The following is a 21,822-nucleotide window of genomic DNA, read 5'->3' as shown; positions in this document are numbered from 1 at the left end:
TAATTTATGGAGAAAATATTTATAAATATAATCGGCTCTTCTTCTTTCTCTTGTTGTTCTGGTTGGTCGAGAGATATAGCCAGTTATAGTTTTATTATTATGATAGTTAGATAATAATTAAGATACAATAGAAGTAGTTGAAAATATATTTTATTTAAAATTTAAAGAATACCATACAGTAAGTAAATTTAACAGAAGGATAAGGGTAATTATGATATTTTAATAATTCATTATGGTGGAGAATTTCCTCTAATAATTTTTGTTTTAGTATTTCTCAGTTAAGTATGTATAGAAAAGTTAAAAGAGTTTCACATAAGTCTAAATGAAATTTAGGGTTGGTTTGATATTATGCAAAATCACAGGGGCAATTTGTGATTTACCCAGTAAAGAATCTGGAACGCAAAACCCTTTCTATGGCCCATCAAGAAATTCCAAGCTTGCCTTTGTGGAAAGCCCTGGAAAAATTCGTTCTTCTGTTTGTTAAACCCTCTTCTTTCGTCACCTCTCTCCCACTCCAATCTTTCCACTAATAAAGCCGACGGAAAGACAACAATTATAGGTAAACGCGCGCAATCCTTCCATTCTTCTCTTCCTCGATTTCAAGGATTAGGGTTTCTTACTTCATTGATAGGTAGTCCTCCTCTTTCCTTTCCCTAGGCTTCAGGTAGGATTTGGAGCGAGAAATATCTGCTTCTCTGTTCATTTTTTCTACTATTCTTGAAAAAGAAAGTAAACCATTTCTGGAGGGATATTCCCACGCTTCCGAGAAAATGGAATTGTTGTCATAGTTTGTAAATTGGGGACTCTTTTTTCTTTTTCTCTTTTTTTTTTTCGTTTCTTTTATCGGCTTTAGACGCTGCAACTGTTGAATAATTCTAGCTACTTCTCTCACAAATGACTATTTCTCAGGATTCTTTATCAAATTTGATGAATCGAGAGTTATGAGACTAGCCATTATATGTTGCTCAGGAAGTTGGCCTTTGATTTTTAAGGCACAGAACCATTTTCTTTTACGAGTATAAGATGCAGTGGCCATACCTTTTGGGGCAGAAGGCGCTTCAATTTTCTTCAGATTTTGTACTTGGGCGGCGAAGCTGTGGTTTTTCATTGGGGAGTCATGGAATTTTTCAGTCGCGACCATTCTCCACCCTCCTCGATAACTTGTCGCTCTTCCAAATATCTGATCAACAAACAGCATTGTCCCTTTCAAGGAAGTTCTCACGAGCATTCTCTATTAATCGTTTCCCTTGTCTGGCTAGCCATCCCACTATAAATTTAGGTGATGGTAAACTTTTTTCTGAGTGCATCAGAAGGTCTCCTTGTATGTTGTTTCAGAGGAATGCTACTTGCACTTCTTTACCTGATGGAACTCATTCGGTGGGCCACGATCTGGATTTTTCTTACTTTGAGGATTTGCAGATAGTGATGCCCGTAAGAAATGCCAATGTTTGTTATCACAGCACAAATCTTGGTAATTTTAGTAAAATAAGCAGCAGTTTGAAAAATCGAGAAGTCTGGGGTAGCAATGTGATCTACAAGTGTTTCTGGGCCAATGCAAGTGGGAAAAATATTAGGTCCAATTCTGTCACAGAACAATTGAATAAGGAATTTTTGTTGACTTGGTCAGCCTCATATTCTGCAGGAGCAGATCATGATGTTTCCTTTAATGGGCCTCCATCTGAAGCATGTGATCAGCAGCTTGAGAATTCAGTGCACTCCTCTGACCAGTATTCTTTTAAATCTCTGTGCTTTCTTTATTCTGTTTTCTTCCTTTTTTATTTTAGAAGTATCAATCATTGAGTCCGTATGCATATATACTTTCGTATGTAATGATAGTTTCTTTTTCCTGCAGCTTGGACTCTTCACTGCATTCTACTGTTATCATGTTTTATCGTGAGAAAGAACTACAATAATGCTGATCATTTATAGGAGACTTTTTGACTCTAAAGACCATTCTAGAAGAAAAACTATTAGCAATTAGTCAATTACTATGTCTTGACTTGTGAGGTAGAAAAACTATTAGCAATTAGTCAATTACTATGTCTTGACTTGTGAGGTAGAAAAACTATTAGCAATTAGTCAATTACTATGTCTTGACTTGTGAGGTAGAAGAAGAAAGCAAACATGCATATATTTCATGTTCTCTCTTTTGATGACTGCCTTATCCTTAGTACATTGTACATTAATAAATTGGAAGTTACCAATAATGTTCTCTTGACATTTTTCTCTAACCAGTCTATGCTCAGGAGATTTAGAGTGGTTAGACTTGTTGACATTTGGATGATATGATACTAAACATACTTCTTGGTATTTTCTCTTGCTAAAAGGGGCTACTTTTTGCTAGAAGGATGATGATAAAAGGTCAGAATGAAAGAATTAGAACACAAAGTTAGGATAATACTTAAAAGATCATTACGAACAAAGGATAACCAATTATCATAAGATATTGGAGATGTGCTAGCCTAATAATAGTTTCTCTTTTAATGCGAAAAGAGTGAAGTGAAGTCTAATAATCACAAATCTTAGTATTCATTAGCCTTTACACTTATTTTGGGATCAAGCAATCAAATAAAACTTCAATTGTAATAATAACTAAATGATAAAAAGAATTATACTGACAGTTTATGTGTGCAAACAATATCAAGCCTTCAAAAGTTGAATTCAACTCATGCTAGTAAGAAAATGGCTTCACTTTATGGAGTGTTGTGCCAAATTTTAATGAGAGCTAATGAGGTGACAATGTAGAATAGCAAATTATGTATATATGATAAACTTGGATAAGGAAGCTGCATTGGACCAAAGTAATTAGATAATTGAATAAGTAGCACACTTAATTAGTTGTGCTTATTAATGTTAATTGTCATTTTAGTAATTGTAACAAATGAGTCCCACTACTTGAGGCTCCTACTACTTTGAGGTTTGGAGAGGGTAAGATGTATGCGATGCCAAAGGCCGACAGTGGATATGTAAGTCTGGCACAACTAGAGCCTAATGCATCCTACTGCTTGAGGCTTCTACTGTTATGAGGTTTGGAGAGGTAAGATGTATTAGATGCCAAAGGCCGACAGTGGATATAATAGGCCGGCACGACTAGAGCAAGGAAGAAAGCTGTGCAAGGGGAAGGGACGACTAGGGTTGAGAGGGATGATTGGATGAGGAGGAAGAAGCCACAGGCGAGAAAGATAGGGAGAAGATTAATCTAACTCAATTCATCTTTTCATGCTTACCTAAGATATAAGCCACGAAACCTTAAAGTAAAGATTCCTAAGGTAATTAAAACAAACCAAGTATTAATCCTATCCATCTTGCTTTCGTCTCTCCCCTAGATTAGATCTCAATTCCACCTTAGATAAAATCCAAATATGAAGAAAGTCTAAATATGAAAAACGTAGATCGCAATTCTACCCTAGATAAAAATCGATCCAATTGCTCTGGTCAAATTTTTCAGACGTCATATGGATGTTTGTTGATTATCTCCCTAAATCGCACAAATTATAAATTCCTGTAATTCAGGGACTTAGCCTTTGATTCAGACTTAATTCAAACTTGGGCTGTGTTGATATGTGCCTTACTTTTATTATTGGAGAGGTTTTCATGTCTTAACTCGTTGCTAGTTGCCACATAGTGTGACTTTGGCGAGTGTAATATAATGTCACCTAGGTATATCTAATTAGAGCAATTCTATATAACCATAATAATCTATAATTTATAAATATTGTATTTTATTTTGATATATCTTTGTAACATATATAAATGTGTTATCTTTCATTGGAGGGTCACCTTCTCTAGATAATTAACATTTGAGGCTTTCAACATGAATCTCTATTGTCTTATTTAGTTTTAATTGGAAGTCAACGCTAGTGTCTAGTGGGTTCATCTCAGGTTGACACGCAACCTTAAAATCCCATGGACTTTTTGAAATCTTCTCATCTTTAAGTTTGTTCTGGCCTATTTCATGTTCTTGTTGTTATTTGCGGGTACTTAGAAGACATGGTATTAATTTGGTTGACTAGTCTATTTAACAAAATTATGAAGAGTATGTAATATTGGATGAGTGGAGAAAAAGCACTTTGCTACAAATATACAAGAAGAAAGGACATTTGAAAAAGTTATTTGGAGTCAAACATATGTTTCATATAAAACCGACCAGCTAATAGCTTCTAACACTAGCTGGCTTACTACCTTTCTGCTTTGCTATTAGCTTGGCTTTTCGGCTTTTAGCTGAGAAATACCTCTCTTGTCTGTCTAAATGTTAAAGATACAAAATGAGTTAACTAAGGTGTTAAATAAAAATTATAGACAAAAAGGAAGGGTCGAGTTATAAAATTATTGAAGATAGGTTGTGAATCACAAAATAAGTAAAATATAGAGTGTGATTTGTAAAATTTTCTTGAACATAAAGTCACTTGTTTTTATCAGATATAGATAAATTAGCTAAAATTATTCTCTATGAGGTGTAGTTTATGTTTTTTGTGGCATCATTTAAGTTACTAAAACTAAGATATGGTTAATTACTAGAAAGTACTTGCAAAAGATTAGAATCTTAACATTTAAGAGTAACTCTAGAACTGAGTATGTGGGAAGAATTTTTAGTCAATTGATGCATTAGAGTTGAGAACGGATTAATTTTGATTGCAATGAGTAGGATGAATAGATGATCTATTGTGCAACAAGAAGGTGAAGTTGATTGCCATACCTTACATGTAACTAAATATTAATTGCTAAAAGGTAGTGCCTCTAGTGTATTGCCTGATCATGTTGTATCTTTAAGATAAAAGAAGAACTTCACAGGACAATTGTGAGAATTTGAGAACATAAATCCACTATATGATGAAGCAGGAGACAAAAGTCACAAACATTTAAAAAGCGTCCTGAGATAAGGATGTTGAGGTGAATGATTGAGATTATAAGGGGTTGACATCCATAGATGACATATTATATGATCATTGAGTAAGATGGTTTAGAAATGTACAATAGAGGCCTCATATTGTATCAGTATGGATGATCAATTTTGTTCAAGTAGTAGCCTTGATAGAGGGGAAGATCAATACTGACATGGGAGAGAGTGAAAGCATTTAATTTGACATAATCCCTTGCATTAATAGACATGGGACTAGTGGCTTGCTTGTTGCACTGAATTGCCTTTCACTTTATTTGCAACATCTATTTTCTGGAATTTTTTAGAAGAAATATAAATTAAAAAATCTGTAAAGTGAATCCAAATTTTTTTTGCTAATATATGACACCTGTAAATTTGGAAACAATCCCTTTGAATAGATACCTGTAAATTTGGTTGATATATGATAACTATTAACAATTTGAGCTACATCAATTAGTAATTTTCACTACTTGTGTTGCAGAAATATGCTGGGTGATAGAACCTTGAAGCTGCTGTCTGGATCATGTTACCTGCCACACCCAGAAAAGGAAGAAACTGGTGGGGAAGATGCACATTTTATTTGTGATGAGCAGGCTATAGGAGTAGCTGATGGTGTTGGTGGCTGGGCAGACCTTGGTGTTGATTCAGGACAGTATGCTAGAGAGCTCATGTCGCATTCAATAACTGCTATACAAGAAGAGCCGAAAGGATCCATTGATCCAGCAAGGGTACTGGAGAAAGCTTACAAGAGCACTAAAGCAAAAGGATCATCCACAGCATGCATCATTGCCCTCACAGATCAGGTTTGAAATCCAACTTTTGTTTCTATCTCACCAGTAGTCAGGTAGATTTTTTATGATGTTCTATCTTAAGGTTTGGTTATTTCAGAAGTTCTAAATGACTAACCTGTCTAACTTTAAAATTGCTATCTGATGATATCAATTAGTCTTTTACCTTGTAATTTACAGCAGTTTATATTCAGTAGATCTTTATTCCATGTTTCCTGTGATTATGTTTCTTCTGTAAGAAAGTCCTGTCGCTTCAAAATATTTCTTATCTATGTAAGCTTTTGGCGAAAGATCTACAACAAAGGTGATTCTCATCTTCAGCATCAGTGTTTAGAATATCGATTTAACGGGGTATGTGTGTGTATATATATGTATTGTGCTTTTAGCTTTATTTTATCAGTTCATGGAATTAGGGCACAACAAAGAGCAACTTTATGAAAAAAATAGTTGGTTACAACTCACAACAAGAATTGTTGTGCTCCAAGCACGGATGCAAGATATGTCTAGGTCATATCGGCCGTATCGGTCGTTCGTATCGGATCAGACTATTTTTTAATTATATAAAATTCTAAATATTATTTAAAAATGCAGAAAAATTTAGAAAAAATGACAGAAAAATATGAAAATAAAAATTACTCACAGATAAAGTCTAAAAACTTAAAAAATGTGTTAACTTACTCAAAATTTAAAACTTTGATGAATACCGAGCTGGTTCTCGTAAATTTCTATAGTCTTCATCATCATAATCACCATAAGTTTGTAAATATTGATGTCTAAGATCTGATGCTCTAAAAGGTGATTCCATCATACTGGTCATATTGTATGGATCTTGTTGTGTGATTTGCATCTGAGAGGATAATAACTAGCATTTGAATCTTATACCTGAGAATACTAAGGATAATAACTAGCATATGGATCTTGTGATGGTTCTAAACAATAAATACTCGATGTACCATAATCATAGAAAGCAACATTCTCATGACGACGTCGCTGATATGTATATACATCCTCAGTTTTTCTGTATTCAATCTTTATGCCTTCTTGACTTTTCTCAACAAATGTAGATGGGACGATCTCATCACCATTTGTATCATCAAGACTATGACTAGTACTAGTAGGTATACTATCTCTCGCTGCTGAACGACTCATACCAGCCTCTGCCCTCGTCGTGGTCTCTCCCAATATCTCATCTAACTATGGGTTATCTCTGTCATCTAATAACCTGCCCTCTATTTCTCTGATCCATAGAGTTAAGGGGTCTTCTTCATTAAAAACATGATTTAAATTAATCAGTTATTTATTTTCTGCCTTTTTTTTAAAATTTCTCTCCCTCAATCTCATATTATAATGACAAAAAACCAACTTCTCCAATCTTTCCATTGTCAATCGGTTGCGTGGTTTTGTGTGGATTAAAGAGAAAATAGTCCAATTTCTTTTACACTGTGATGAAGACACAGTTTGACTTAAAAATCTTCTTTGCTATTGGTGTCAAATTTGGTTCCTCCTCTCATCTATAGATAACCACCATTCAGCTTGAGTGTTATGAGATATTGCTGCAGCAACTTTAGTAGTACTGAATTGCTCAGCTCTCAATCTATATCTCTTCATCTGAAATCAGAAATATATTATTGCATACTGATTATATTGAAAGTTAAAACTTGAAACAAATAATAATAAAATTATTTAATTGAATCATAACTCACTTCTTTATCACAAAGTATTTGTTTATGAATATTGGGTTCAAGCTTGCTGATTACCTTCTTAACCCTCAACAAGACTTCACTATCATTATTGATATTTTTAGCAGTGTATTGAAAGGCGGCCGCCAAGGCGGTGTAGTATTTTAATATATAAAAATTAAAAATAATTATATATGTTATATAATATATTCTAATATAACTAAAAATTAATACTAAGATTACAAGTAGCCAAAATAGAATCATAACTAATCCTTTTTTCTCATTTAACAATCACTGAAATCCTAAGAAAACAAGAAAATTAAAAAAATCCCCACACTACCCTTCAGTACTACTTCAAATGCCAGCTTGTCATCCATTTATAGTAGGGCTAAAATTGGAAATATAGGAAAAAAAGCTTGAAAAGGAGGGAAGCAAAGAGCGAGAGATAGCTCAGCATCTCGTCGTCGGAAAGAGAGAAAGCTGCAACGAAAGAGCGAGAAGGGGCAACAGATGCAGATGAGCTCGTGCTATCGCTGCTGCCGTTGCCGCTCATGCTACTGTTGCCACTTGCCGTCGCTGCCACTCGTGCTTCTACTACCGCTTGCCGTCGTTGCCACTCGTGCTACTTCTGCCGCTTGTTGTTGCTGCTGCTTGCCGCCGCTCGCTGCCGCTTAGGGCAGAAAAGGAGGATCGAGTGAAAGAGAAGACTAAGGAGATCGATGTTATTTTCTTTTTTAAAGTTTGCCAGAATCCGACCCGTGTATATCGACTCGACCCGTGTATATCGACTCGACCCGTGTATATCGATCCGACCCGCGTCTAGTGGGCCGTCATGCACCAAAGCGAGCCGCTAGGTGCCAAAGCGACCTGCCCCGAGCACTAATGCGGCCTGCCCACCTTTGGCAGGCCGCATTGCTACTTTGCGGGGTGGCCGGTGCATCGCCCCGCCATGGCGGCCGCCTTTACCGCTTTTCAAAACACATATTTTTAGAGAATTGGAATCTTGGATTAAGAAAATATTCTGTAGAAATTTAAAATTTGTTAGCATTCAAATTTTTAAATATTCATAAATAAAAGTAAATTAGTAAATTAAAACTTAAAACTTAAAAGCATGCCTACTAGCAGCGTGTATATCTCTATGTAGTTGTTTGTTCCATCTAGAATCAATCATCTTCCACCACTTTCTATAATTTTGGCCCACATTTATTTATTTATTTTTTTGCTATGTTCATTGCCTTATATAAGAAACCCATCTCAAACTTGTCATTACTGTCTACAAGTCTTAATACTTTAACAAGAGGTTCAAATACTGTGGTGGCAATTGTAATATTATCTCAAAATACATTTCTAAGAGCCATATTTTTTATAGTTTTACCTAAAGATTTATTTTTATGTTTCATATTCTTAATTTTTATAGACCACTCTGTGATGTAAACATCCGCATAATATCATCTTTGTAGTGCATGATGCTCTCCAAGGCTAAAAAGTGAGTGTCAAATCTAGTGACGCCGGGTCTGATGATCTCCCTACCACCAGTCATCTGCCTGAGTAAATTAAGAACCCAACCATGGTTATATATAAAATTTGTTAATCTCTAACCTTCATATATAGCCATATCAATTTCAGGCTCTTTTGCAATATCCTCTAACATTAGATCAACATAATATGCAGCACATGACATCCAATATAAATGAGGTTTTTTTATCATAAATAAATTTTCAGTAGCTTTATAATTTGCCCATTATCAGTAATCACTTGGACTACTCTTTTTTCACTGATTTTTTGTACCACTTCGTCCATCAATTGACAAATATAATCTACATTTTTGAAATGAACAATTGCATCCACAGACTTCAAAAATATTGTTCCCATGCCAGAGTACACTAAGAAATTAATTATATTTCTTCTGTTTTGTGTACTCCACCTATCACACATCAGTGTATAACTAAATTTATCTCAATACCGTTTAAATGTCTCAATGTAAGTACGAAGTTCATCCATCTCTGAGTCAAGATATTTAATAGCAATATTATTTGAACTTGGAGGCAAAACACCAGGCCCTACTGATTGTATAGCATCCACCATAATGTGATAGTAAGGACTATTAGCTAAATTGAATGGAATATGGTTGTAGAAAAAATATTTAGAGATAGCCCTATCAATGTGTTTTTTTGCATTTTTAATTCCTTTGAGAACTGTCTTGATGGAAGTTTGTGTACGACCCTTTTTTTTTCTGAAGATATATATCTATTGCATTTAACACGTCTTTTATCTTGCCCAATAGTGCTGCAATGTTGCCACCCAATGTCAGTATCATATGAGTTCTCTTTTGGAGCCATTGATGTTTTAACTCTTCAATTAAAAAACATAAACAAAAATCAAAATAAAATATAAAATAATTTAAAATTTATGAGGCGGAACACTAGGCCCAATAGTGCTACTGCTGCAGGTGCTGAGCAGCATAAGCAGCAGTAGTACCTACGCTGCTGCAGCACCACAGCAGCAGTACCTGCGCTGCTACAGCAGCAGTGGTGTTGCTTTGCTGCTGCTGCAGGTGCGCAGCAGCACCTGCTGCAGGTGCAGTGTGCACAATGAAAATAAAAGAATTAGAAACTATAAAAAAACACACCCAGGTCGCCGGAGATCGAGGTCGTCGAATCTTCATCGGAAAACGTCGCCGGAGGTCGAGATCACCGGAGATCTACTCAGTCGCCGTTGAAAAAGAGTCCCATGAGAAAGAGAAAGAAAGAAAAGAGAGAAAGAGAAAGAAAGAAAAGAGAGAGAAAAAGGAGAAAGAGAGGCAGGTGGGTGCGGGGACATCAATTATTGATGTCCTCCGGGTCAGATCTGACTCGTTCCGACCCGTTTCGGTCGGGATCGGCTGGTTTCGGCTGGGATCGGGATCGGCTGGTTTCGACTGGGATCGGGATTGGCTGAAACTGAAAATTTTGCTACTTGATCATTTTATCTAAATTGACTAACTCAATTTAAGTAATAAATCAATATAGACTTCCCCCATATATAAGCTTACCATAATTATCAATTGAGATTCTAATAAAAATTCATTTCCTAATAGGATTCGAATTGATTAGGTATTATCTAAAATTCTAAATTGACTAACCCAATTTAAGTAATAACTCAATGCGGACATCCCTCACATATAGGTTTATCATACTATTAATTGACTAATTCAATTTATCATTTGAATTAAAAAACAACTCAACAAATTAAGTGTAAAAATAAGTTGAGTCTAATTAGATTAATTAAACCAAAATTGGACTCAAGCAACTTTATTTTGCTCAAACTGAAGATGATGCCCACATCACAATGTTAGGAAGATTAAACTCCTAGAGTTCACCCATAAGGTTGAAAAGATAAAGTTTACTTGAGTTGTTGAGTAATAAAGTTTCTGAGAATGAACTTTTGCCAAAATTTGATAATAGTGTGCAGTATGGGAAAGGATGGGAAAAAAATATGTGATGATTGAATCGAAGTCTAATTGCTCTAGTTTGCTTATCAAAGGATGCGACATCAGGCAGCTAGTGGAGGAGGAGAGTCATGGCCAGCCATTCAAATGCCCTACTGTGTTCACCACTTCATTCGAAAGAGTTCAAAACATATTAGACAGAGAATATCTTTTGTCGATGCATTTAAACGCCATCCCAGCCATTTGAACACTTGACTATTATATTGCTATTTAAATTAATTAATTTTTAAGGAGTTTGTTAGGTTTAGGGTTTGTTTGTTTTTTTGTTAAGTATTTAGTCCGATTGGGAGACTATTTATAGGCTCTTTTACTTTTGTTTGGCAAGTACTTAAGTACTTTTCTTCCTTTTCTCTTTTTCCCCAAGTTGGCCGAACTAGTCAGGGGTCTAGGATTTGTTGATTTATTCTCTTTTTGTCCATTAAACTACTGTGGCCATTCTTGAGAGGCTCCAATGTTTTGAAAGGCGGACATGGATGGTGGGCGGTCGTCTCACTGCTTAGCACCAAGGTGGAAGGATGGCGATAAGTTCTGCTTGACAAGGCTTACTTTCACTAGATTTCAACTTACTCCAGGCTTTTCCTCAAAAAGAAAAAAGAAAAAAGGAAAGGCAAATTACAGTTTATCCCTTGTGGTTTGATCGGGTTTCAACTTACGGGCGTATTTTAAACTTAAGTAATCAATGCCCATGTTTTCCCCACTAAGTGTCAACTTTTAATCACCATATTTGCATTCAAAATTAACAATACAATCTTATAAATGCTAAGATCAATGTGGTATGTTGTCATAAGCAAGTTACTGAATGACCAAATTCTAAAACTAAGAAAGTAAGAAAATATAAACTACTCATATACGAAGTTATATGAAGTTTTAAAAGTGAAAGCATTCATTCAAAGCAACATCAAATTCTGAGTGGATCGCACAAATATTTGTGCTTTTGTCATCATCGTCACACAGATAGAAATATTGTTGTTCAAGACCTTCGGGCATTTCATAGAGTGATTTTACTCTACTAGTCACATTAAATGATTGTTGGTCTTGTTGTGTTTGCCACTAGGAATTAGCATAACCAGTTTATTTGTCTTGTGAGCCTTTGAAATCATCGTTGATAACTATGGTTTAGATGAACCATAGTCATAGAAAGTAATAATCTAATGACATCATCGTTGATAACTATGGTTTATGGATATTTTTTGTTTCTCTGTCTTTAATCTCTCTATTGTGGTATGTGGATGTTACAATCCGACCACGTGGGTTAAGTCGAGTCTATTTATCTTTTAATTAATGTATGCTTATGTAAGTTTTTAAGACAAGTCTAGTTAAGTTATATAAGCTACTAAAGTAAGTTCAATTAAGTTATTTAAGCCTTTAAAGCAAGTCTTAGTTCAAGTCATATAAGCCTTTAGGGCTAAGTCCGAATATGACTCATTATACCCGATTTCTATATATAAAGGGGCTAGACTTATTTGTTTATTCATCCAAGTATCTAAGTATTGAGAATTAGTTGAGTTTAGTTATTTTCTTATTATTACGTTTAATGTTTTTATCGTAACTGTTAGATCGTCTTTATCTTTATAGGAGTAGATAGTAACTATAAAACCCTTCTAAGCAACCAAACTCTAGCTATCACCTTCCTCCAGCAGTCACCCTATTATACGGCCGTCCACCATCACCCTTGGTTGTCTGCCACCCTCCGACGATCGCCGCAACGTTGGATATTTACTGTTCTGCCCTATTTCGACATCTCTCTACTATTTTATTTATATCTTTTTATCCAAACCTCCAGTTTAGGTGAAATTAGAATCATTACCTTAACTCACGAGACTACCAGCACCCAAATTTTTATAATTTTCTTAAGTCCAGATCGGTCTAGATCTAGTTCGTAACAGTGGATCAAATGTGGAAAGGACAATGTCATCACCTTTGGTATCATCAAAGCCAGGGTTATCGCTAGTACTGCTATTGCTATTTTTTTGCCACGGAATGAGTCGTCCCAACCTCTGCCCATATCTCACTCTCTTTCTTCCTATAACACTCATTCAATGAAGAATTATCATTATTATTCAATAGTCTATACTTCTCTAATCTATGTGAGTCAAAAGGTTATCTTCAGTGAAAACACGGTCCAATTAATCATCTGATCAATTTTTGTCTTCTTTAAATTTATCTCCCTTATCTTATATTACAATGACAAAATGCTAAGAATGTGTTTGTTTTGGGGATATAGTAAAGGGACTGAATTTGCTATTTCGTGGATTTCATATTTCCACATTTAGTATGAAAATAATGGACTGAGCTAGGAGTTCGAATTTGATGACATATCTCTTGAGGAGAGGATGGAGCATCCTATACAGAGGGTGAGATGGTAAATCTGAGGGAAGGAATAACTATATTTGTTATTAATATTGCTCTCAAGTTTTCTTTTAGTATATAGAAATATGATACGTTGAAAGATTTGACATATAAATAAAACAACTAATTACTTAAATTTTTAAAAACAACTAATTACTTAAAACAACTAATTACTTAAATATTTCGATCTCACTTTTAGTGAAGTATTGCTATATTTAAAAAAAATTGTATTTATTACTTTACTATTATGCTTTTACATTTTTATATTTACTTTATTTTATTACTGGTATAAATTTTAGTCTTAGTTCTAGTCATTTTTATATGAATATTTTACTATAGCATTTGATTTTGTTGATTAATAGTTAAAATAAATATAATTTATTTACGTATATCATATAAGTTTGAGATAATCAACATCAATTAAAAATATTAATCATCATTATTAATTTCTTTATTGGCAATAATCATGCCATTTCATTTACTTATCCCATTCATAGTCCTATATAAAACAAACACTCGATTAAAATTGGAATATAGGATTAGTAATCCTAGAGGGCATGCCATCTCTTTAGATAAGTCTACTAATAATTTATCACTCATTATCCAGCGTTGTTACCAGACACACACTAACTTCTCTGACTTCTTTATTGTCAGTTTACTTTGCATCTTGATGTGTATCAAAGAAGAAGTAGTCTAATTTCTTTCACATTGTGATGAAGACATAATTTGACTTGAGATCTTCTTAGTTATTTGTCTCAATTAGGTGCCTCTTCCCATCTATAAATGTGCCACCATCTAGTTGGAGTATTACTAGAAATAACTGCAACAATTTTAGTAGAATTGAATTGTCTAGCTCTTAGTTTACATCTCTCCATGTGAAATATGTCATTGGACGTATTTTATAAGATAATTTTCTAATTAAGTTGAAATAAATAGTAATAAAATTATTTAATTGAAATATAACTCATTTCTTTATCATAAAGAATTTGCTTGTGAATCTCGGGTTGCTTGCTGACTACATTCATAACTCTTAATGAAGACCTCATTATTATCAGTAGCATTTCTAGAAAACTGAAATTTTGGATTAAGAAATTACTCTGTAGATCTCGATATTGTTGTTTGATTTATTTAGAAACAATCAACTTCCACCATTTCCTATAACCTCTTCCCACATTTTTTTCCTTTTGTTTTATCTAAAGCAAGAAGTCCATCTCAGACTTGTTATCATTGTCCACTATTCGTAAGTGGGACTTGTTATCATTGTTTGATTCATTTAGAAACAATGAACTTTCACTATTTCCTATAACCTCTTTCAACATTTCTTTTTCTTTCGTTTTATCTAACGCTTGATATAGGAAATTTATCTCGGACTTGCTATCATTGTCCATTATTCGTAAGTGGAAATCTCTTTCCAATGCTAGAAAGTGGGTCACAAACATAGCGATGCAGGGTTTCATAATCTTCTTATCACTAGTCATTTGCTTGAATTGATGAACCAAACTATAATTATTTATAAAATTTGTCATTTTCTAACCTTCATGTATCACTTTTTCAATTTCAGCATCCTTGGCAATTCTTTAACATGAGATCAAGCTAATGTGTAGCACAAGCTATCTGATAAGAATGTTGTCTTTTCTAGATAAGTAATTATCCAACAAACTTATAATTTACTCTATTATTTGTGACCACTTGGGCAACCCTTCTCTCATGAATATCTTCTACTACATCTATCGACCTAAAAGTGTAATTTATATTTTTAAATTGAGTCGTATCATATAGACTTTAAGAATATTATCACCATGCTGGAACATTGAGAAATTAAGTATATTTTTATATTTTGTAGTTCACCTATCACATATATCAGAATACAATCAAATTTATCCCTTTCAAATTTCTTAATAAACTCGTATCATATTATTTTTTAAATTTCTTAATATAAGTGGCATGTGGCACGAGAGATGCCGCACACCACCTAGCAAAAGGCATCAATGTGACATGGGGAAGACGACTTGCAAGTAAGATTACTTTGCTACCCTCGCCGATGATAGCCCTTGCCTTCACCATTGCTCGTCTCTCTCCTCATATGTATGTGCCCTAGGTGATTGGAGAAGACGATGGAAATGGAGAATAAATTGAAATGGGTTGAGAATTAAATCATCTGTCATCATTTCCATCGTCTTCTTCGGTCACCTAGGGCACAGATAGATGATCAAGGGGCATAGGGCGGCACGACAGATAGTCTCTCTCCTTTTCTCCTCTTCTCGCTCCCTCTCTTGCATGGGATAGAGTTTATATTCTTGCAGCATGGTTAACAAGTGTCATAGAACGTGTCATGTCATGCCATGATGATGGCCGACCTAGGCTATGCCACAGGCATGGTAATCCTTGGTATAGAGCTTGTTTATCTCTAACACAAGATATTTATTAGCGATTTCATGTGTATTAGGGGGGCAAACACTGGTCTGTAATTGAATAACAATGGAGTTAGCTTAAGAATATTACACTAGAAATTTTGATGGCTCTAGCTTATTAGTATCTTAAAATCATGTGCTATTATGTGAAGCATGTTATATTGACTAGAGGAAGAACAATAAGTTTTTTTTTTGCCTTTATAGGTACCTTTATTTCTAACTTCTAGTTGACCGTAAATAATCAAGGGCCATCAATTTTAGTCACAAAAGTTAGGGTTCAAATATTTCTAGTGTTCATTGACCTGTATTTGAGTTTGTTCTACATCTAATTTTACAATTGTAAGTAGGGGTGTAATTGAGCTGAGCTTGATCGTGATCTAGCTCTAATCAAGCTTGAATTGAAAATAATTTTGAGCCTAGATTTTTTATCAATTTTGAATTAAGATTATTTCAATTCGAGCCAATTTTAAGCTAATTGCTCGAGTTCAAGCCTAAACGATTTGATCAAAAAGCAATTTTAAGCTTTTATCAATTCAAGCTAAATTTCGAGCATGATCAAGCCTGAATTAAATTAAGCTTGATTTAGGCTTGAATCAACCTTAAAATAAGGCATAATTCAAAAATATAAACTAATAAAAATATTCATGTATTTAGTAAAAGGAATTATTTTGAGGATCAAGCTCCGCTTAACTCATTTTCGAGCCAATTTTGAAGATCAAGCTTTGTTTAACTCATTTTCGAGGCGAGCTTGATGAAGCCTTATTGAGCCGGCTTGATTATTTTGACAGCTCATAACTGTAAGTAGTAATTTTTTATTTTTTGGGATTTAGTTGGTTCTTTGAACATCTTTCAAATGTTTTCATAGTAAAGGTGCTTCTTTAGATCCTTTGCCTATCAAGAAATCAAATGAATACATATTTTTACTTTTTAGGTTCACTGTTAAGTTGTTATATTGATTTATCTAGCCGAATCTCCTCCTTTAGTGTCACAAGGGACCATCACTATTTCAATGAGGTTCTCTTTTTTCCATGCCATTACAATTATGACTGAAAGTAATGATCACTGGAGTAACATCATTTTCCTGCATGTTCGAACTTGAATGTCTTAAAGATTTCTGTTCATGCCAGATGTACATGCGATAGTATTTGCTGGTATAACCACTATATATTGAACTTTTGATTTTAGGGCATTCGTGCTGTCAACCTTGGGGACAGCGGCTTCATGGTTGTTAGAGATGGACACACAATCTTTAGATCACCTGTACAACAACATGATTTTAATTTTACATACCAACTTGAGAGTGACAATTCAAGTGATCTACCTAGTTCTGCTCAGGTGAGTCTTAATATTTTGGCTTTTATTAGCTGCTAATTTATTTTGTATGCTGTCATCTCTTTCTATATATTGTCATTGTGGCTCTTATCTCTGGGGTCACTTAGTTGGCTCCTTCCAGTTTCAACATAACTCCACTTATCTTAGGGATCCATATTGAGAGAAGATAAGAATTTGGAACTTTGCTGAGGATTACCTTTTGCATTTTTCCATTTGATTGTGAGACTGGCCATCTTCTATTTATATCATTATATTTGAAACCATATATCATCCCCTTCTTGGAGTTTGAAACTGTATATTATTGACATTGCTGTGTAGTGAGTGGGTTACCTCAGTACCCAAAAATATCCAATTCTGTAAAAGTCTACATGGAGAAGTATGAATCTGGTAAGATATTAATGTTACAAAAATGTATATTATTCATCATTTTGTTCTCTACAGGTATTCACCTTTCCTGTTGCATCTGGTGATGTTATTATTGCGGGAACGGATGGTCTGTTCGATAATTTGTACAACAATGAGATTACAGCTGTGGTTGTTCATGCTGTCAGGGCTGGATTGGAACCTCAGGTGACAGCTCAGAAGATAGCTGCACTTGCTCGCCAGCGAGCATTAGATAAAAATAGGCAGACACCATTTTCTAGCGCTGCCCAAGATGCTGGATATCGGTATTATGGTGGCAAGCTCGATGATATCACTGTTGTTGTATCTCACATCACTGCCTTTGGCACTTGAGGCAGTTTCTCTGTTGCTTGTTTCTATAGATACAGTTCCCTAATGTTATTAGTTCTGAGGTATGTAATGAAATATTCTTCTTTTCTTTCCTGAGTCTTATACAAGATGTATAGGTAAACTTCCAATATTTAATTCTATTGCACTTGCATTTGACATTAAATTGCTTTCTCTTTAGAAGTTTCTTTAGTTAGATACCTTAATACATTGTATATATTTATATTTTGTTGGTTCTTCTTATATAGGGAGTTCTTGGAAGTCATTGAATTTGTTCAAGTAATGTGATACATTGCAAGGTGATTGGTATTAGTAGGGTTGGGAGTGCAATAAATGGGAAGATAAAAGGTTATTATTTATTTACTTTTTACTTTTTCAATAATTCAAGAGTATCTATCTGAGGTTATAGGTTGAACAATAGGAATAACTCCCAGATAATTGAGTTGGATAACTAGGCCTATTCTACTCACATGGAACTTAGCGTAATCGTTGCAAAAAAATTCTTAGTTATTATCTAAAATAATAAGTTATAAATCTGCCACATAGGGCATCCTATATATTGATGGTATTTACAGGGATATATTGATAGTATTTATAAGAACACTAATAAATGCTGAAGTTTTTTTTTTTTGGGTCTAATCTACGCCTAATTTCCATCTCTCAAGTCCAATCTTCATAGAAAAAGCAAATGCACCGTATTGACCACCCTAGACATCAAGTTCAACTGTCATACAAATCTTTCTCATACAAGCACTAAAGCAATCAAATTAATATCAAATTGTCACAGATTTGATTCCTAAATTAGCTGAAGGAACAATTTACAATGTAAGAATCTCCTTACCACAGATTCGATCTGAGCAGCCTTATCTGGCAAGCTAAATGCAAGCCTTAAAAGCTGCTTAATAAAATAATTGAGAATAAAGTGTAATCTAGATGAATGATTTAAGGCTTAAGCTGTTGAGATTTGGTCGGTAATCTCTCTACCATGTTGTTGATTAGCTTGAGCATTATCACTTATATTTAAGTGAAGTAAGAAGTAAGAGAGCAAAGTATCATTTTAGGCCCAATATTCTCTTATTATTGGCTTACGGGAACAATGAAATGATTTGACATACATGATCTTAGAATAAGTTTGTTAGGTTATTTTAGTTGTGATAGGCAATTCGTGACCAAAGGAATCATAATGAATGTATCTTAGGTCGATGGCAAAGTAAATCATGTCACTAGTCCAATCAAGATGTTGGAAAGTTCGTACAGAACACAGAGCATTTCTTCAAGGCTGTGTACGTTCTATTAAATAGATTATTTTTTTTAATATGAAAAATTGTACTTTTAACCTGAGCACTTAAAACTCGTTAGGTTCAGTAACTATTATTTTTTTATTATATTTAATCAAATAGAATTTTATCATTGATAAAGTTATCAAAGATTAAATATACATTCAAAAAATATCAATTAGATTTCAAATAACAAAATTATAATAAATATATATATATTTGTTATATTTTTATTATTAAATTTTGATTCATATTATTTTAGATACGCTAGAAAACTTATTCAATTCTCTACAACTTTATTCATAATAAGAATCTTTAAATTCAAACTATATTTAATCAAATATGATAAAAATACTAACGATCACAGTTTAATCAGAACTATATGTGATTAAGTGCTCAGATTAAAAGTATATAAGGATAAAGTGTAATTAATATATTTTAATATAAAGCACAGTAGCAATCATAAGAACTGACCCAATTGACCCTTCCTCAAGCTTTTGAAGGACCTCCAAAGCCATTCGAATGACAGTGAATAACCATAATTTGTTTGGGTCATTTATGAAAGATTTGAAGAGCTGTTAATCTAAAAGATTTAAAGGAATTCTTAAGCGGATGGATTATAAAAACTATTGGAGCCATTTTGTAAGATTGTGAATGGCCACGTTTGGAAAGCTTTGAACGATCATTTTTGGAGGACATTTTTGGTAAGACCAAATTCTATTAAGAAAGGATTCTTCACCTATGTAAGGAAGGCAACTATTGTGGTTTTTTAGCCTTTTATAGATGTCTCAAAACTTTTGAAGATCTTTTCCATATTGAAAATCTAGGAGCTTAAAAAAGGAGACTTTTTTCTTGTTCTTTTTTTTTTTTATCTAAGATCTCTTCCACATTAAAGAGCTAGTAAGAGCCATTGAGTCAAACAAGAACACACACACAGATATTCCTCTTTGCCAAAGGTACGAAGTAGACGACCTAGGTTTAATATTTTATTCAGCTGCTACCAACTTTGAATTGGTTTACCTCTCTCTCAAAGCCTATTTCATTCTCTACTCCACCTTGTCTACAGCCCACAGGTCAAAATCTCTCTACATAGCCCAAGGCACTACTTATGTGACGCAACTTTTAGATCCTAGTTCTGACAAGTTCTAGTATAATTCTAGAAAGAAAGTAAGCATCCTATCTGAAACAGCTCCAAATCCATGGACGTGAGAATTGAGAGCGTAAGGCAACCCCAAAAAATAACAATCGACTAGGTGACAGAAACACAGGATCAAACGCACCTAGAAACTTTGAATTGGTTTACCTCTGGAAGTCTATTTCATCCTACTCCACAGGTCGATTCGTTCGAATATCGAACGTTTAAAAAATTCCTGTGCCATGCTCCTTCGGTTGGAGAAGATCTCGAGTTAGCACATATAATGTTTTCAATATACCGTGTAGATCAAAGACATTAAATGTTGCAGAGACACCATAGTTACCTGAAAACTCTATTTTGTAAGCATTATCACCTATGCTGTGTAATACTTTGAATGGACCATCGGCTCTAGGCATCAACTTCCCTCGTCTCCTAGCAGTAAATCTTTCTTCGTGTATGTGAATTTGTAGGGTTCTGATGTATGTTGGCATGTGTTCAGTGCTTCTCATTTTACTTGAATATCTTCTCTCATATATGCTCATGCAATTTTTTAATATCTTTTGCCCTTTGTTTAGCATTTGCACTAAAGTTTTCCAATGTAGTAGGCATCGACGCTAAGTCCAATGGACTAAAAGAGTATTAACTCCATTTCCATGGACAATTTAGCTTCAAAAGGACTACATCTAGTAGTCACTCAAAAAGCGATTCTAAGCAAATTATGCTTGAGCTAACATTAGGTCCAGATGACGCATATTCTTACATACGAAGCTCTGTAACAAATTCTCCAAACTTCGACTGATAACCTCTATTTGAACATCCAATTGAGTGTGATGCGAAGTGCTGAAAAGCAGATTGGTATTCAATTTTTAGTCCGCTACATGTGAGGCATTCAAGGTCTTGTTGTAGGAGACAAAATGTGACATCTTTGAAAATGATCAACAACCACTATAATTAAATCTTTTGTTCTTCTGTGTTCATAGTAGCCCAAGCACAAGATTAATGCTTTCTCTCACGGTGTCCTCAGACTGGGTAATTGATCTGTCACTCCGCCATGGCGAACCCGATTGAAGGGGAGGTAACCGGTCGAATGAACATCATCTATCTCGAACTAAACACAATTAAATGAAATCATTGAGTTTCATATAGAAAGAAAAGAAAACACTTTCATTGTCTTTGCTTTAGGTATATGAAAATTTTCTTCTTGGCCCATTTTGTTCAGTGGTTAGGATTATAACATTATCATTTCATGTCGAAAGCATTGGTTCGATTTTTGTAAGAGTAGTGACGGGAAAGAAAGTATTGCGAAAAGTGCACATCTTGTTTTATCGACTTCTTCATCTTTAAGGAAAGACTCGCGTTAGAGCAACTTACTAAGAGTGGCAAGGAAGAAGAAGAAATCCCCTATTTTATGGGGTCTAGAGAAAGAATAAGTAATTGCACAATAAGCCCCATGATTGAGATAATGATAGGAAAAAAAAGGTAGTTCAACATGGCTTTTTTCCCTATTGTATCAAAGATCATGAATTCTACCTTCTTAGGATCTACTAACTCAAAGAAGCGAGGGCGAGGTTAGATTATCAGTGTGTGATGCCCTATCATAATTTTGGTCAAAGTCGAAGTGTCATGGCGGTCCAAGTGCCAGAGCAAAGCATAACTCAAAGGACACTATAATAATTAGACAAAACTTGAGCTTATCTGTTGTTGGACAAACATTGAACTTATCCACTACTAGATCGATAAGGATAAGGATGACAAC

General features: G+C 34.4%; 1 protein-coding gene across 2 annotated transcripts; it reads left to right on the top strand.

The window, feature by feature from the left end:
* The first annotated feature begins 413 nt into the window (after positions 1-413).
* LOC140787025 (probable protein phosphatase 2C 80) lies at positions 414-17,820 on the top strand. Of its 2 annotated transcripts, none has more exons than XM_073135765.1 (5): positions 414-559; positions 910-1,727; positions 5,361-5,682; positions 16,779-16,928; positions 17,367-17,820. In XM_073135765.1, exons 2-5 carry the CDS (start codon positions 1,024-1,026, stop codon positions 17,658-17,660), a joined length of 1,470 nt encoding a protein of 489 aa, XP_072991866.1. In that variant the 5' UTR covers positions 414-559; positions 910-1,023; the 3' UTR covers positions 17,661-17,820. The 2 variants fall into 2 exon arrangements, with proteins under 2 accessions (XP_072991866.1, XP_072991868.1); XM_073135767.1 differs by lacking the exon at positions 414-559 and adding an exon at positions 562-631.
* Positions 17,821-21,822: the final 4,002 nt, after the last annotated feature.

This window comes from Typha latifolia, chromosome 4, assembly GCF_019914945.1.
Source record: "Typha latifolia isolate L0001 chromosome 4, TyphaL0001v2, whole genome shotgun sequence".
NCBI lineage: Eukaryota > Viridiplantae > Streptophyta > Magnoliopsida > Poales > Typhaceae > Typha > Typha latifolia.
The sequence above is the reverse complement of the archived record's forward strand: the minus strand, read 5'-3'. Positions and strand labels throughout refer to the sequence as shown.

What these genes read in the sequence shown, in the direction of transcription:
- LOC140787025 (XM_073135765.1), top strand. Translation starts at nt 1,024, where the DNA reads ATGCAGTGGCCATACCTTTTGGGGCAGAAGGCGCTTCAATTTTCTTCA. An exon ending in TCAGTGCACTCCTCTGACCA is followed by an intron (nt 1,728 to 5,360) that starts GTATTCTTTTAA and finishes CTTGTGTTGCAG; the next exon opens with AAATATGCTGGGTGATAGAA. An exon ending in TCATTGCCCTCACAGATCAG is followed by an intron (nt 5,683 to 16,778) that starts GTTTGAAATCCA and finishes TTTTGATTTTAG; the next exon opens with GGCATTCGTGCTGTCAACCT.